Source organism: Anopheles moucheti, chromosome 2 (genome assembly GCF_943734755.1).
Source record: "Anopheles moucheti chromosome 2, idAnoMoucSN_F20_07, whole genome shotgun sequence".
NCBI lineage: Eukaryota > Metazoa > Arthropoda > Insecta > Diptera > Culicidae > Anopheles > Anopheles moucheti.
In genome coordinates, this window is record NC_069140.1 from 62,993,612 (window position 1) to 63,010,837 (window position 17,226).

General features: G+C 38.4%; 1 protein-coding gene across 1 annotated transcript; it reads left to right on the plus strand.

The window, feature by feature from the left end:
• Positions 1–397: 397 nt before the first annotated feature.
• Positions 398–2,614, plus strand: LOC128297041 (signal transducer and transcription activator-like). Its single transcript, XM_053032598.1, has one exon. It carries the CDS (start codon positions 398–400, stop codon positions 2,612–2,614), a length of 2,217 nt encoding a protein of 738 aa, XP_052888558.1.
• The last annotated feature ends 14,612 nt before the right edge of the window (positions 2,615–17,226 follow it).

Below are 17,226 nucleotides of genomic sequence, written 5' to 3' on the forward strand. Positions count from 1 at the left end.
CGCCAATACTGGAGTTGGGTACAGAATGTACAAGAAGTATGTACAAGAATGGTCATAATTTGGTAAACAGATCGATAAGTGATCAAATATCTTACCGAAGTGAAAAGAAAAACAATCTTACAACTTGTTAGCAACAATTCCAGTTTGTCCTAAGTCTTGTATTTGCACCAACTGATTGTTGTTCAGGACGACAGGGAACGGTACATGTATCAATAGTGCGTTGATAGATCCTTCGGATGTAAAGGATATCAGATGGCTGTATAACTAAACCACAAAGTTTCTACAGTCGAACTAACCCATTTTATGTTGGTCTCCAATTGATTTGAGCTGTTTGGAGGTAAAATCATAGTCTACATTACACATTGCACTACACGAACTTAATCAGCAATCTGGCAGGATGGCTTGTTACCCGTGGTCCTGGTTGAATCAGCTAGAGCAACCCACGCTGAAAGCGTTTCGCTTCATGTATGATGCGAACATATCGGTGGAGGTGCGAAGTCAGTTAGCAAATTGGATCAAATCGCAAATGGTCAACCCACCGACCTATCCCGACAACACGACGGCGATTTGTGCTCAACATGCGGCTATATTTTTCAACCAACTCGTCCACAAGGTGAAGCGATTGGGAGTGAAATGTTCCCCTCACACCATGCAAGAACAGAACAACTCGGTCAACATTTTACTAGAGCTCTTCTCAAGCAACCCAGTCGATCTCTACCAGCAACTGAAGAAATGTTTGGAACAACAATGTATTTCCTACCCGTACAAATGCATCCTATTAGCTGATATGGAGGTGTCAGAGATGTTCAAGCAACTCCAGCGACTCCAAGTAATGGTGCATGAGAACGACGTCCAACTCTGCTACATAAAAACGGAACACGATTATCTGGCACAGGAGAAGAATGCGCTGCAGGAACATCGAGCACAGCTTAATACGATGCTAGATGAGAAGATACAAATAGAAATGACATATTTAGTCGCTCTACGTCAAGACAAATTCGACGACCATTTGCATAAATTTTGTGGCAAACGAACAGCACTGGTCAAGGCATTGCAGCACACTATAGTCATGACGGGAGAGTTGCAGGACAAGATCCTGAATAAATATCTTTCGCAATGGAAAATTAATCAACGGTTCGTTGGTATCGGGTCATCGGCAAAGATTGAGAACAATCTGGATACCATACAGTTATGGTGCGAAAATCTTGCAGAGATCATCTGGAACACGAAGGTACACTTAACGCAGGCTATCAACACACAACTGGAAGGATATAACAATCTAATCGAGGCACAAGATCTAATGACAGCAATGAAATATGTAACAAGCTTGTGTGAGACGCTTATCTTCAATTCATTTATCGTCGAAAAACAACCACCCCAAATTATGAAAATCAACGCGATTTTCGCTGTAACCGTGCGCCTGCTCCTCGGTAAGACGATGAAAATCAAGACAAATCAGCCACAAGTGACGGTGTCCATCATTTCCGAGCTTGAAGCACAGGAACTTTATCGGACAAAAAAAGCTTCTAATCATAGTTCTGGTGAAATGGCGAACAATGTCAGCTGTTTGAAGTATAACGGAGTCACGCAGCACTTGTCAGCTGAATTCACCAGTATGCGTCTACAAAAGATAAAGCGCATGCATAAGCAACCCAACAAATGTGTAATGGATGAGAAGTTTGCTCTATTATTCCAGTTCAGCTTGTCTGCGGATTGTGATCTCGTCCTTCCAGTATGGGCTATGTCATGTCCCGTTGTAGTTACCGTACATGTATCCCAGGCTCAACAAGCTTGGGCAAACATAATCTGGGACAATGCGTTTGCGGAAATCGATCGTACACCGTTCAATGTGCCAGAAGTAGTGTGTTTTAACTGGTTAGCCAACGCACTCAGTGTAAAACTAAATGGCCCCTTTGGCCATTCCTTGGCAGTGGATCAGATGCATTTCCTATGTGAAAAAGCTCTTGGGTACAAACAACCGTTTCCGGTACCTGACGACCTCGCCATCACGTGGTCCCAGTTCTGCAAAGAAAATCTGCCTGGCAGTGATTACACATTTTGGGAATGGTTTTACCAGGTGATGAAGTTGATACATGAGCACCTGCATGAATTCTGGTTAAACGAGAGAATCATTGGTTTCATATCAAGGCAGCAGGCGGAGCAATATTTGAGCAAATGTCAGCCAGGAACTTTCTTATTGCGTTTTTCTGAAACGGTGGTTGGCGGTATCACGATCGCATTCGTGCATGAAAGCAACAATTTGCTGCGCAAGATATTGCATGTTCAACCTTTTACGGCAAAGGAGTTGTCCATCCACTCGTTGGCTGATCGTATACTCGATTTGGATGAGCTTTCCTATCTGTACCCGTACATACCGAAGCACGTGGCGTTTCAACGACATGAAATTAAGAGTGAGCAGAACTACGATACGAATTATGTCGCGTGGAAGCTGCAGGCCACGCTGAAACTTCCAAGTAACGACCGTGTGACGAACAACCAATCGAGTAACAATCAGTACCAGATGCCCATCACGAGTGAGTCCACCTTGCCAACCCTCGACCAGGTGACTTTCTTTGATCTTGAAAACATTGGCCTGTTCTCACATGAAGCGTGAAGACTCCAACTAAATATTTAAACAACATAACATATTCTTCCGGTTTGAAAAAGATATTTTGAATCTACATTTATGTATGAATCTAATTTTATGTATGATTCAGAAACATTAGGATCTATTACGTCTAAGAAGATCTCATTTATTTCCCAAAATCAAGATTTGACACTTTTTTTGTTGGTTTCGGCAGAGGTTTTACAATACAAGCAAAAAGTTTTATTTAAAACCATTTGCGTGAGTTAGTATTGACATTACATTTGCTTGTATTCTTAGGTTTTTGCTGTCCTTAATTTTAACATTGTACTACACAATTCAAACAATTATGAGAAAGTTTTCTCTGAAATCAAAAACTACAAAAATAGTATAAGATCGTTTCGAAAAAATGTTTTTTAAACGGTGCTATAATTAACACTCAGGTTTATAAAGGTTATTCAAAATAACAAATCGCGATCGTGCATGATGAAACAAACAAGACTGTTTGCTCAACAAGCTTGGGCAAACATAATCTGGGACAATGCGTTTACGAAAATCGATCGTACTTTGTTCGATGTGCCAGAAGTAGTGTGTTTTAACTGGTAAGCCAATGTACTCAGCGTAAAACTAAATGGCCCCTTTGGCCATTCCTTGGCAGTGGATCAGATGCATTTCCTATGTGAAAATTCCCAAAATCAAGATTTAACACTTTTTTTGTTGGTTTAGGCAGAGGTTTTACAATACAAGCAAAAAGTTTTATTTAAAACCATTTGCGTGAGTTAGTATTGACATAACATTTGCTTGTATTCTTAGGTTTTTATGCGCACTACGTACGATATTTGCTGTCCTTAATTTTTACATTGTAATACACAATTCAAACAATTATGAGAAGGTTTTCTCTGAAATCAAAAATTACAAAAATAGTATAAGATCGTTTCGAAAAAATGTTTTTTAAACAGTGCTATAATTAACACTCAGGTTTATAAAGGTTATTCAAAATAACAAATCGCGATCGTGCATGATGAAGCAAACAAGACTGTTTGAATAGCTGCGATTTGTGCGTTAATAGATTGAATCTTATTGCTTATGTTAATGGCACAAATGTTAATTTCACATACAAATTTATATGAAACAAATTGATATGTTAGAATTAGTTTCAATCGTGCTGTACAGGTAAATGAAAACGGGCTTTTGTGGTAGTCTAGTTGAGCACGATTACAATAATAGCGGTAGGAAAATACAGTTAAAACCCGTTTATGCGAAAATTTGAAACGTTTCAGAACGTTTTGCAAAATGAGTGAGAGTGTATATAGAATCAGCAGAGAATTGTTGTTAATTAACGTTTTCGTTGGTGAACAAATAAAACTGTTTAATTTTTTCGTTTTAAAATTTATGTATGTTTGTTTTTTGTTCGTTAGGATGAGTTTTTGTCTCGGTCCTTTCATTTGGAGACCGATGGCGCTAAAAAACACCCCAACTTAAAAATTGTGTAGCATGCAAAATTCAGTTTTTTCTTTTGTTTCTACATTTTATATATATTATGCAATAAGCAAATTGTTAAACTTAGACATGGAAAAGTTTATTTTCGGTACATATCACGCCTTCAGTTAAAAATTTAATAGGTTTGGTCTGTTTTTTATGGCCGTTGTTTCGTTTTGTTCTAGTTATGAAAATGCAATTATATGCTTAAAATATGTCACCATGTTGTGCGTGAAATAGTTGCTTTTGGGTTCGGTGAGAACTAATCTGAGGAATGAAAATTAGATGAGCTGCTGCCACAATAGTCATGTGCTAATGAGACAATTGTTCTGAAGCAACTTGAGCAACAAATAAAAAAGAATAACACACTATTTCTGATCACGAGCAGCTAATGCATGCCGCGAATTAGCATGTTTAATCTTAGTGGATTATAAACACAGAAATGAAGTGATGTGAAAATAAAGACAACACTACCCATATGTGCCACGTCGTTTTATATGGCATCACTCGTATTTTGGTTGAGTTCAAGTGACAGTGTTCCAGACAGTGTTCTGGGTATGGTTTAAAATACCATTGAGTTTGCTTTTTTACATTTTTCTTGGCATAAAACTTTTGTTTATAATGTCAATTATGAAAGACTTTGTAACAACTGCTCTTTTATCAGCAAAACTGGCATATGGCAGCCCGTAGGGAATAGTTTCAAAATTATTATTATCATCCATTCAAAATTAGGCATGATTTAGAAACATAGATAATACAACTTTTTTAAAGAAAATTTGTATAAGTTCAGAGCACAGTGCACAGTTGGTTCGTTAAATTTATTTAAAACAATGAATTTCTGTTAGTCAACTCCAAAGCATTAGTTTAACGTGGAGATGTGAAACTCAAAAACATAACCAGTTATTATTTTTTCAAGTGCCTCAAGCTTTAGAAGATATTCATCACATTTAAGTTTTTATTTGCACAACTCTCGTGATAAGGTTCGCTGTTTTGAGAAAGAAATGTCTCGAAACTAATGAGGATTGTACTTTAGAATGAGATTCCAATAGATCCAATAGATCAGTATTTCAGATTAAGATTGCAATAGATTTAATATTATTACGAAATTGTTCGATGGTACTTACTATCGAATAGGTTGCAGTTATTAACAGTTTAACTGGAGGCAATAATCTTGATTCAAAATGTTACAGATTCATTTGTGTAGTACAGCTTAACATGATCAAGGTATATTCTTAAACTTTTAATGGAGGGCAAGGTACGAAATGTTTTTATCATGTTTCATTAATGATTGATGAACAATGCATACCTGCTAGACCTATATTTCATATTGAAATTGAGATACAATTGCACAATCTCAATAATAAGGTGATGTCTCTCGATTGCATCTGAGAAGCATATCCCTGGAGATAAATAACCTATAGCCGATGAGTAAATGGTTATGCATATTCAAACAATAATATTCTTAATTACCTGACCAAGGACCTCACCACTACCACTCCCTCCCGATGAACCTTATGGAGCGACCAAACGAATCAAGTTGTTTATCTGCATTACGTCATACCGCCACATAAAACATATTAAAAACATTAGTAGAACATGTTTTATGTCTGGGTTTTTCTTGCTGAAATGATCGTTGGCAAAAGGATGAAATGAAACATTAGCTTCCGTATTTAGACATTTGCTTCCTATGCACGTATTCATAAAGAACTTGCAAAATGGTGTGATAGACAAACAACAAAAACTATGACATTGCTACATGAATTTGCTGCAGAAAGTACATCCTAGCGAAAAGATAGCATTATTGAAATAAAGCTAAAAAGGTGAAATAGGCAAACATTTCAGCGCAAGATACGTAAGTGATGATTTCAGTTAGTTTTAACCTACGTTTTTATTTATTTGTTCGTTTTTTTAATCAAATCATATGCAACACATGGGATATTGGCCTATATTTCAGTGAAGCGTGTTGCAATAAATAAGAATTTATTTTATATGAAAAATATGATAACGTCATGTTAAAAACTGCGGGTATGTTATTAGTGCCAGGAAATTTTTATTAGGGAATCATTGGTTGATGTTAAGGTTATTAATTAATAATTGTAAATTTTTATTATTTAGTGTAGTGACTATCTACTTCACGAAGTATTAATAATATAAGAATATATAGTTGTGGATAGGAAATTTAACAAAGTAATGGAATTATTATACATAAATTTTGTATGTTCAACTTTTTACAAAAAAATCTTTGAAGCTTTACATTACAGCCTGATAAGGGTTGGAATATTCACGCACGCAAAGCACAAACTGTTATATATTTAGAAACCTTATGCTGGGACCAGATGTCAGTGAATTAAAAATGTTGAAACAGTTCCAACAATCGGTAACTGAATTATACCTTACTCGAATGAACTCAAATGATATATGTTTCGGTCGACAAATACAATTCGCTTTTAATCTGTGAACAGGCCGTTTCCTCAATTCCGCAAAATGTCTAATGAGTGTGATGCCATTATGCACCAGCAGTGGAACACTTTCGTACCTACCATGTATACCACACTGCAGATGCTGGTTTTGACGTGAGCGAGTGCTGGCAAGCAACGTTCACATGTGCAGTTAAAAACCTACCTGGTGCAGCGATGGCGGAAACGAAGTTTTGAGATTGTTTCGGTCCAGAAGATGAATTTGCATTCATCAAGCTCATACTGCAAGAAAAATACGATGCGTTGATACACGTGCACGCTTCTAGCTTTGGTGTTATCCGATACGAAAAAGGGTTCAAGCTGTCCACTACGCGGGAGCAAACTTGCAGGGGAAATCGGATCCAGCAACGACAGATGACGTACAGAAGTTGGATTGGATTCTAGCGATAAATGGGCATGCAGTGAATAAGTAATGGCATGACACACACGGTTCTCTATTTTTCGTCCATCCAGCATCGCAAATTGGGTGTTGGGATTGTTCATTGTTAGTATTTTCAGTTTTGTACGTGGCGTTTATGTCGTGGTTGATGTTCAATTTATGTGAAACAAACCAGTTTTTGGTGTTGCAATAATGCGTACGACTAAAATGCTGTACTACATTTTCGTGTACATGAATATTTTTACACGAGAGCTGCAAATTGCTCAATTGTATGGAAAATGTACATGATCCAAAAGGTGGTGATTAATTTCAAAGTTTGTTGAATATACGTTGTGGTCGTCTACCTTGAGAATAAAACTATTGTTCGATATGTGCTGTTTTAGCTAAAATTATTACGTTTTTTAACTACTACAGAACAATTTCAATTTATAATATTCACTATTTCACAACCTTCAAACAATGAATCCAATTAAAAATTCCACAGTTAATGTTAGTAATGTGATAGAAAATGTGGAAAAAATACTTTAAACGAAATATAATACGTTGTAGTAGTTTTTGTGGATTATCCTTATGATCTGCATTCATTTCAATGCGCATGATGTGCTGTCTGATATTGACTATAACATAAACTAGGAAGGAGACAATTATATCATCGTAAATAGATCCCACAAAAGAACACTTCAATAGTATCGCCTCGCTTCCTTGCTCGATGTTTTTAACGATGTGGTGCTGTTGTTTGTTTGCCTTTCGTTGTTGCGTTGAGTCAGACTTGTTAACATTTTTTAAAATTCGTTAGTCGTACCCCGGATTTTTGGAACTGGAGCTATAATTAAAATACAGTTAATCAATCAGTAAAATACACTACATATCTTCGGCTTATTCGCTGGCTAAATATAGTATACTGTTAAACCTTGGCTGTGGGTTTTTAATGTGTTTGAATATAAAATTCAATTTTGACATCTAAGAAATTAATGAACGCATTTTGGGCTTACAGTTTAATTGCCAGGGTAAAAATGGAACATAGTATTCTGTGTACATACAACAGTTGTACAGTTTGTGGCATACAACAGTTTATGCCATGAACCGATGATAATGTGTGTACTATTATAAAACTCATACCCCGAAGAACAAAAAACTATACATAAGGGTTTGTATTTGCACAACCAAACAAAAGGAACTAGGTGAAAGTCACAGAAAACAACCTCAATGCATATAGTGTGCATGATCGTTTATGTGTGTGTTGATTTTTTTCTGTTTTGTCGCTCTACCAAACAAAATTTGCAAAGGCGAACGAACAAAAACTTGAATAAAGTTTGTGCCTTGTTGAGCATTATGAGGTGAATGAGAGTGACGAAAAACGCATATAACAGAACGGTGCAAGGTGCATAACCGGAAAAAGAACCGAAAACTAAATCAACCAGCGTTGGGACGGGAAAGTGAATGGAAAACACAGCTAAGCGTGCATCAGAAGTCCGATCTCATGAATTTGTTTTCCACTATTTGCCGTCATGTTTGACGAATTGCGAAGGAAAACTGGGAAACAAATGTGAAGCGCGGAAATGAAAATTGGACAAAGTTTTCATGATGCCGTCATGTTTTTAACTATCTCGCTCTATCAGACGAAATCTGTTGCTCTCTACTGCTTCCAAGCATTACCATTTTTCTACTCTCGTTATTCATTTCTCTACAATCCACAGCTCTTGTTAAAGGTTTTGCATCTTTCATCTGCTGGTGTTTTATATTTGAGTTCGGTTCGGATAGGTTTAGAGTTAGCGCTGTAGTAAGCTTGAAAACGGATCAAATAAAAGACCAGGAAAGCGTAAACAAGGAAACAATAGGGTTTGCCGACAAAAGATTACTTGAGGTGAGTAATACTCCTTTCGCAGACAATCACAAACAATCATGCACAAAAGACGGAGAAATGTGCTCGAATTTAAGAGAGAACATTGAAGACGAAAATAACGAAAATTGAAGACCGATTATGATAAAACTATAATGAAACCTTACAGAAACGAAAACTTGCTGCAACAACCGTAGAAAAAAAGACAGGACGGCATGGCAACAAAAGTTTGCTTGATATTACAATAGATAAACCTATTATAAATGACAAATTTAAGATACTTTGTTACTACACATCGTTTTCCATTGAACAACCAAGGTTACTATAGATTACTACTACTATAGGTTACTATAGATTACTATAGGTTACTATAGATCTACTTAACGCTATATTAAATATCTATCAAATTTTTGCTCATCCACGCCTATGTGCATGTACTGAAAAGGCTGTACGAGCTGGGTCGTCCGGTGTCCTTCTAATGGCATCACCTGCTTAATAGAATGATCTCAATCACTCAATGAGCTTGTCATGGTAGCACCTTTGCCGTTATTCTTACATACATACGGAGCTAAATATGTTTTTCAACATTTTGGTCTCGATAATCGCGCAAGATTTTCGGCAGTTTTGCAAGAAATTTACTGTATAGCCCTACGTAGAGCGATCTGAAAAGAGCGAGCACTAAAGTACTTTTTTAACATCAATGTGTTTACATTTGGCCGGGTGGTTTTTAGTAGCGGCGCCGGTCTTCACACGACAGGACCGAGGCAAAATCCCATCCAGACAAAACCCTCGTAGTAAGGACTGACTATCCGTCTATATGGATAAAATAAGTCGATATGGCTTGGCTATTCTAACGACATTAAAAAAAGATGTCTTGAGAATAATGATTTGATTTTGTCGATGAAAACGGTGATTTGAAAATCCTCTGCTTTATATCACAATATAGTCGATGTATAAAAAAAAATCTTTACGTCACTAAGTTTTGTCAGTTTTCTACAAATGCAATCACTAGCACTGTAGCACTTCGTTGTAAAATTAAAAAATCACGGTGCTATATGCTACACCAAACAGGTTGGTTGATCATATCAGGTGCATAACGCACTATACGTTGTTTGGTAAATCTAAAGCATCTAAAGCAATGCATAAATGCAGGAGGAGGAAAACCTCAGTGGATGGAGATTAACGAGATAAAAACCAAGTTGTTGAAGGCTAACAATTCCTAGCTTACGCAAGAGTGGCGACGAAATACGTGATCGCGCTTTCGAAGTCACCTATCTTGGGTCAAAAATCAGTACCGACATTAACATTGCTCCTGAGATACACGCTGGATGTTAGGATGCTAGAATGCCAACCTGCTAGGATGCTTTCTACAGTCTGCGGAAACTTTTCCACTCAAAACACCTATCGCAAATAACAAAGCTGAGCCTATATAGAACTTATATATATATAGTTCCAGTACTAACATACGCCTCTGAGACATGAACCTTGTCCAAAACTGACGAAACCCTCTTAGCCGCGTTCGAGAGGAAGATGCTCAGAAGGATTTTTGGCCCCGTATTTGTGGAAGGTGATGCTTTATGAGTTGTACGGCGAACTTACTGGCGTACGGCAGATTTGACTCGCCAGGTCTCCGGTTTGCTGGCCACGTCACGAGAATGACTCCAGACGACCCAGTCCGTAAAATCCTTTAAGGTCGTTCACAAGGACAGAGGAGGGGTGAGAGGCACAAATTGAGATGAAGTAATGGCGTTGATGCGTCCGACAGGAAGGCAGAGATAATGGATTGGTAGACAAAGGCGCTCGACCGTGGGCGGTATAGAGGACGCCTGCAGCAGGACAAGACCGCTAAGCGGTTGCAGCTTAAGCTTAACCTGTAATTCCTAGGTTTCCTTGAATTTAATTATGAATCGACTGATAAACGGTGTCAAAGATTGGAGTTTTGAAAAAGTTCGGAAAGTTCTGGACATGATTTGACATCGTTCTTTTCATGAGTACTTAATGGTGGTAGCAATATGCCACCGAAGGTTTGCGAGTGCATGAAAATGAGATCATCGTTTACCTAATAAAGCGTGCTTCCCTATAGCATTGCAAATAATTCAATCAAGATTGCAGACTATAATTTTTTTTACTAGTATTACTTTACTATTTAGTCATAACAAAAATCGGTCCATCGTTTTAAAAAGTATTGTAATTCTATAATAATTTCTGAAGTTGATAGTATGTTACGAACATGACAAAAGTAGAACTTTATTGTCGAATGCACATTCCCTTGGGAAAATTATGCACACATTATCTGTATTCTGTATCAGGAGCGCATGATTTAATGGGAATGTTTGAAATAATGTACCATTTGGGTCAATACACCTTACGTCACAGGTGGTAAAGAGACAAAACGTACAACCAGAAACATTGTGAAATTTCAGCACGTATAATGTGAAACGTATTCCGAAGTCAGATACCGGAAATAGCGGATGGTATCAAAAGCCATTAGTGTATTGAAATTGGATCGAGATGATGAAATAATTGAACGTGCAATTGAATGTTCGACCGAGAAGAGGGTTTAGTCTGGTACTTTCACAGGATTGAGACAGCTGTGCAATAATGACTCGGTGGGATCGGAAACAGAATGGGTTGCGATTGGTATCGGTGGTTTTCCGTTAGCTATAATTACGATCGATCAACGCGTTAAAGAATTAGAATGTCAATGAATTGCAGGAATAGTGAATGTGGAAAGAGTGTTTGAAATGTTTCATACATAATTTAAAACTCTGCGCGGGAAATGATCCCAAACACGATAGCGAACTGAAACAATGCTCAAAACAAACAACAAACAGTTGGAGTTCTTTTGCTGTTATATTTTCGGTAAATATACATGACAAGTGTCATTTGTTGTTAATAATATTTTACACGTGTTAACAATTATAGTTCATGCAATTCGGCCTGGCCGTCTCCTTCGAATAAAAAAAACCATTACAGTTCATACACATACGAACAGTAGAGCATTTTTTAAAGCAGTTTCTTTAAGCGAAATGTTTTAAACATTTTTACCCGTTGTACTCAACATGCAAATCAACACCAAACGTACTTATGCGCCTTGCTTACCTTTCATGGCAAGTAATTCTTGGCAGCAGCAAAATGATATTTTCGTACTAAAACCCTCTGAAGCCTGTCATCCAGCAAACTTTTTTGACTTTTGTTGGATTATTGTGCCTATTTTGCAGACGCGAGCATCGCATCTGCGTTGTCTCTGAACGGTTTTTTGGCGAAGTCTCTATTTCTCTTTATTTCTTCCTTCAGCATCTTTTCCATTAGGAGGTTAGTATCAAAACAACAATGCAAATGAGATTATATACAGTGTATCGTCCATGTTTGCTTTCATTCCAGTATTGCTATTTTCCTGGCGTTCTAAACTGAAGATTCCACCGTAATGAGTTTGTTGTGCATTGTCGCTTAGAGTTCTTAGTGATTTGCATCATCTCCATACAATTCCTGTTGATTACGGTAAAGGATTTAGGAGAAATGCGAAGTGCGGCGAGGGATATGAAAACGATAGTACCGGACAAGGCTCTGTACCAATCTCACTATTGCTAAACATACATGTGCTAGTCTATGCCATCGTTCATCATTTTCATCGTTTAAGTGATCATCGCTACTCACATGATGAGCTGTATATCCCAGAGCTGTTTGTGTTGTTCATATTTCCCATTCGCTTTTCTTCTGCCACCATATTAAACTGACTAGGTTTCTTGTTGCATTCGATACAGGCTAGAACGCTCAATATTGGAGAAAGCGGAATGACACCTGATAGCTATTAGGTGACATTAAGATTATATAATGAAATAAATGAAAGCATCCACTTTAATATTTTTAAAGCATTTACAATATTCTTTCTATACGTATATTGCTTATGACAACCCGAAGTGGTTGGGATGAGCCTAATTGAAGATGTAATTGAAAGGCCAGACCGTGTTTTGAATATTTATTATATACTTGTTAATTGAATTTTCTGGTATACATAAATCTTTTTTTCTTTTATACTAGTTAAAGTTGAACTTAATCGTTCGTAAACGTAAACGTAACTTTAAAGAACGTATTCTGCTAGGCAAGGCAAGTAGATTACTAATAGTAAATAATAGATTACTTAATTTACTGCTCTTTAAAACGAGTGGTTCACAACTAGTCACACTTTCAAAAGAGTTGAATCTCGAATTTGTCTTTTTTCCTTCGAATGGAACTCTTTCCATTTTTTTCCATTGTATCGATCTCTCGATATAATTGTATATATATATATATGTATATATATATATATATATATATATATATATATATATATATATATATATATATATATATATATATATATATATATATATATATATATATATATATATATATAACTCAATTATTCATGATAATGGTTATGCAATTTCATTGTTAAAATATTGTTGTTATACGCAGCCTTTTTGCTTTTCTTACCTAAATTCATAATATAATAAGAATATTAAATAATTATTTGTTTGTTTGCTAGCTTTGTGTTACTCATTGAAATTGATTGCTATTAGCTCGACTTTTTCCATAATTAACCTAATCTTATACTAACTAACTATACTAACAAACTAACTATATACAACCTAATTTAAGAAAATTATTCTATTTTAAACTAAGCTAATATCTAATGAAATCTCCTATGCCACGAATTTGTTCGTAGGGCGAATGCAAACATTTGTTTTTTTATATATATTAATATTTCTTATTAATGCATTCAAAGGCACGACGCCAGCTTTATCATACATATGGACAAGACTTGTGTATCTGCTTACATTCAAAATCATGCGCAGCACTTTGTTGAGCTTGATCTGGACACTTCTTCTGTGAGTTTGTGCACAAGACCCCCACACGGACACCGCATACGTCACCATTGGTACAAAAATTTGTTTAAAAAGTGCCAGCCTATTCTGGAGCGGAAGCTTGGACCTACGATTGATCAAAGGATACAGGCTCTTGATAAGGATGTGACCTTTGTTCAAGATACTCTGCACATGTTCACGAAATAGCATCTTGCGATCAATCAGCAGGCCCAAGTTTTTTATGACCTTGGACCATTCGATAGATTCACCCCCCACATTCACTCTGCTCCTCGGAAGAGGATTTAGCAGTTTGAGCTTATAACGATGTGGAAGCACCATAGCTAGCGTTTTGGTTATATTGGTTTTAATCTTCCAATTTGATGCATATTTCAGGTATTTATCAAGGCAGCGCTGAGCCCTGCTCCTCAACTCAACCATGTTTCTACCCTTAACTGCGATGGCAATGTCATCTGCGAACAGAGACAGCTGTCCATCACAGGGCAGAAACGGCACATCTGCTGTGTACAGAACGTACAATAACGGAACAAGCTGACTGCCTTGTGGTACACCTGCTGGAATGGGAAAGGGATCAGATATCGTAGAGCTCAAAGCTACTCTAAACGTTCTGTCATCCAAGTAACTGTTTATGGTCTTCACTAAGTACATAGGAAGGCCAAATTCAGCTAGCTTATGAATTAATTCACCATGCCAAACATTATCGAAAGCCTTTTCGATGTCTAGAAAGGCAACAGCAGTGGACTTTGATGCTCTCTTGTTGTTTTCTATGGTCCCCTTAAGCCTGAGCAACTGATGTGTAGTGGAATGGCCCGGACGAAAACCAAACTGTGCAGGGAAGGGATGAGCTCTAGTTGAGCCACCCAATCCTGGAGACGATGTAAGGCTATCCTCTCAAAAAGTTTACCTAAGTCACTTAGCAAACTGATTGAGCGGTAGCTCTCCGGACACGTAGGATCTTTCCCAGGTTTCCCGGGCTTAGTCCTAACACAAACCTCCTCAGCATTCTTGATGGCCCTTTCTGGATTGCTAATCGCAAGGTCAATCTCCTCAGTGGTATTGACCTCGGTTACCTGAATTTCACCGTCCACTAATCGCCCAAAACGCTCCCAGTTAACACTGTAGAAGTTCTTACGCCGAAGTGTTGGATCATGGCTTGCTACGAAGGTTACTTCAGTAATCACCGGGAAATGGTCATAATGTAGGTCGTCCAGCGTCATTGGCTTGTCGATCCCGACGTTGGTTAAGAATAATTCAAATGTACTAGATGATCCTGTTGATGTTACGTATGTCGTGGAGTCTGGAAAATCGACTGTGTAATGTCCTCGCTGAGCATGGTCGAATGGAAGTCTACCATTACAGTTGGTGCGCATGTTATTCCACATACGATGTCGTGCATTAAGGTCACACCCTACAACAAGCTTTGCGTTTGTCCTGGTGATGATTGACAGTTCGCGTTTAAAGGCAGCATCGTGACCAAGGTCAAGTAGACCTTGGAGCGAGCAGTAAACCGCAGTGAATCGTATTACCCCGGTAGATGAGTGTACTTCAGCACCGATGGCTTCTAACATAGTAGTTTTGTAGTTGGGTAACTGAGTGCAGCGTAGTCCTCGTTTGGTGGCGAATGCTACCCCTCCTCCTCGGGAAGTGGAGCCCCGACGGTCCATTCTTATAAAACTGTATCCAGGAAGCACAAAATTTACATTTGGCTTAAGGTGTGTCTCGGTGATCAGAGCAATGTCGATGGCTTGTCGTCGAAGAAAGTCAGCAAGCGGAATTTTCTTCGATCTCACGGAACAATCGTTCCAGGTTACTACGCGAAGCTTGTTACCCATAGAGAATAGCAAACTCCCCGATAACGGTGATTTGATTGCGGCGGGAGCGGCATGTGCTGAACCGCTCATTTCCTCATTTCTTGGCTTAATGCGAAACACTTCAATAGGTTTCATGGCATAGCGTTCCCGCAGCTCCTCCATGATTTCTTTACCGTCTACCAGCGGTAATCCGCGTAGGACAGCCTTGAACGGGTTTTCTTTAGGCATGTCATGCGAATTAAACTTCGCATCCTTTTTGCTTCTAGTTATTCTAATAATTGTTCGATATCCTCCACTGATTTCACGAACACTTTGACTCCTATTCCGACGCATTGATATTCCACGCCGGGAATATGTTTGAGATCAACCTTAAGTTGATTTACAGAAGGTTGTTTCACAACCACAGGTGCTGGTTGTATCTTTTTGGCTGCTGCAGGTAATGTTTTATCGGTTGAAGCAGCATTTACCGTTACACTGTGAACTCTTCTCCTGTAGTTCACCGTTACAAAGTCATCATCCTGATCAGCATCATCAGGATCATTGTTATTCTTGCGTAGCTCCTTGCCCCATGCTCCAGACCAGGCACGTCGCCGCCTATGACCCGTCCGTGGAAGTACTGCCGCAATCTCCGTCCATTTTCGCTTGTAGTCCTCCAGCGGTGCCAGTTGCCGTTGTCCTACGTGATCCGGTATGGATCGAAGACTAACACAATGTCGCAGCCCTCCTGTCGCGCCGTCTGCAGCAGCATATCCTGTGCCAGCTGGCAATGGTTAAGGTTCTGTTGGAAGACTTTAATAATACCTTAACTGAGAATTTACCCTTCATGATTGCCGACATGTTCGTTGCCCGAAGGAGTGTTCAACTGCGTCGGAACCCTTGCAGACAAGACATTTCCGCTCCTTGGTGCATGACCCCAGGTGTTTGTCCTGGTGCATCATCTATGATACTTTGCCAATCGGTCCTTGCCCCAACACGTTGCCGCGATGCGGTCATATTCGTAGCACCTGAAGCAGTAGCATCTCCGCTCCGCCATTCGCCAATTACTGTCTCTGTTGTAACCGATGTTGTGCGGTTTCTTCAGCGTTTCGTGCTTTGTTGCAGCTTCTGGGCAGTCGAAATATTTGTGCATTCAGAATGTCCAGAATTCCTTTTTCTTTTTGAAGATCAATCTAAGCTATGACATTATTTCTAAGCTTTGAATATAGACTTTGGAAGCTAAAGGTAATAACGGCGTCTGTTGTAAACCCACTTAAACCTAATAAGTCTAATGCGTTTGTAAAACAAGCTCGTCATTCGTAAACGAACTTCAAGTTCGTCAATGTGGCTCTCCATTGTACGTCCAGACGTATGTTTACCGATAAAAAGATGTTTTCCGTAATTACGACTGTACCAAGGGTAGTTGAAAAGCTAGTACCTTGAGATCGTCGCTTTCAACTGAAACTCTGATCCCAAAGCGAGTCCTATCACGGTAGCCTCCGGCAATCATATTCTTTGTGTTCAACGCATTGATCCTCAATCATCGAGGCCTTGAAATTCAGTCAAGTGTACGCTTCGCAGATAGCTGCAGTTGTATGTTCGATGCTCGTTTGATGTTACCAGTCCATCGTTGCCACCTGATTTGTTACATTTCAGATGTTTAATGGCCCTGACACGCGTGAGAGACGCATGAGTATTCACCCTAATGGTTGCAATTTCATTGACGATGCCGTGTGCCAAAGAATACAAAAACAAAAAAGCTATTTTTGGAAAAGTCATTTACACAGTGTTATCTTTCATATCAGCAATACAATT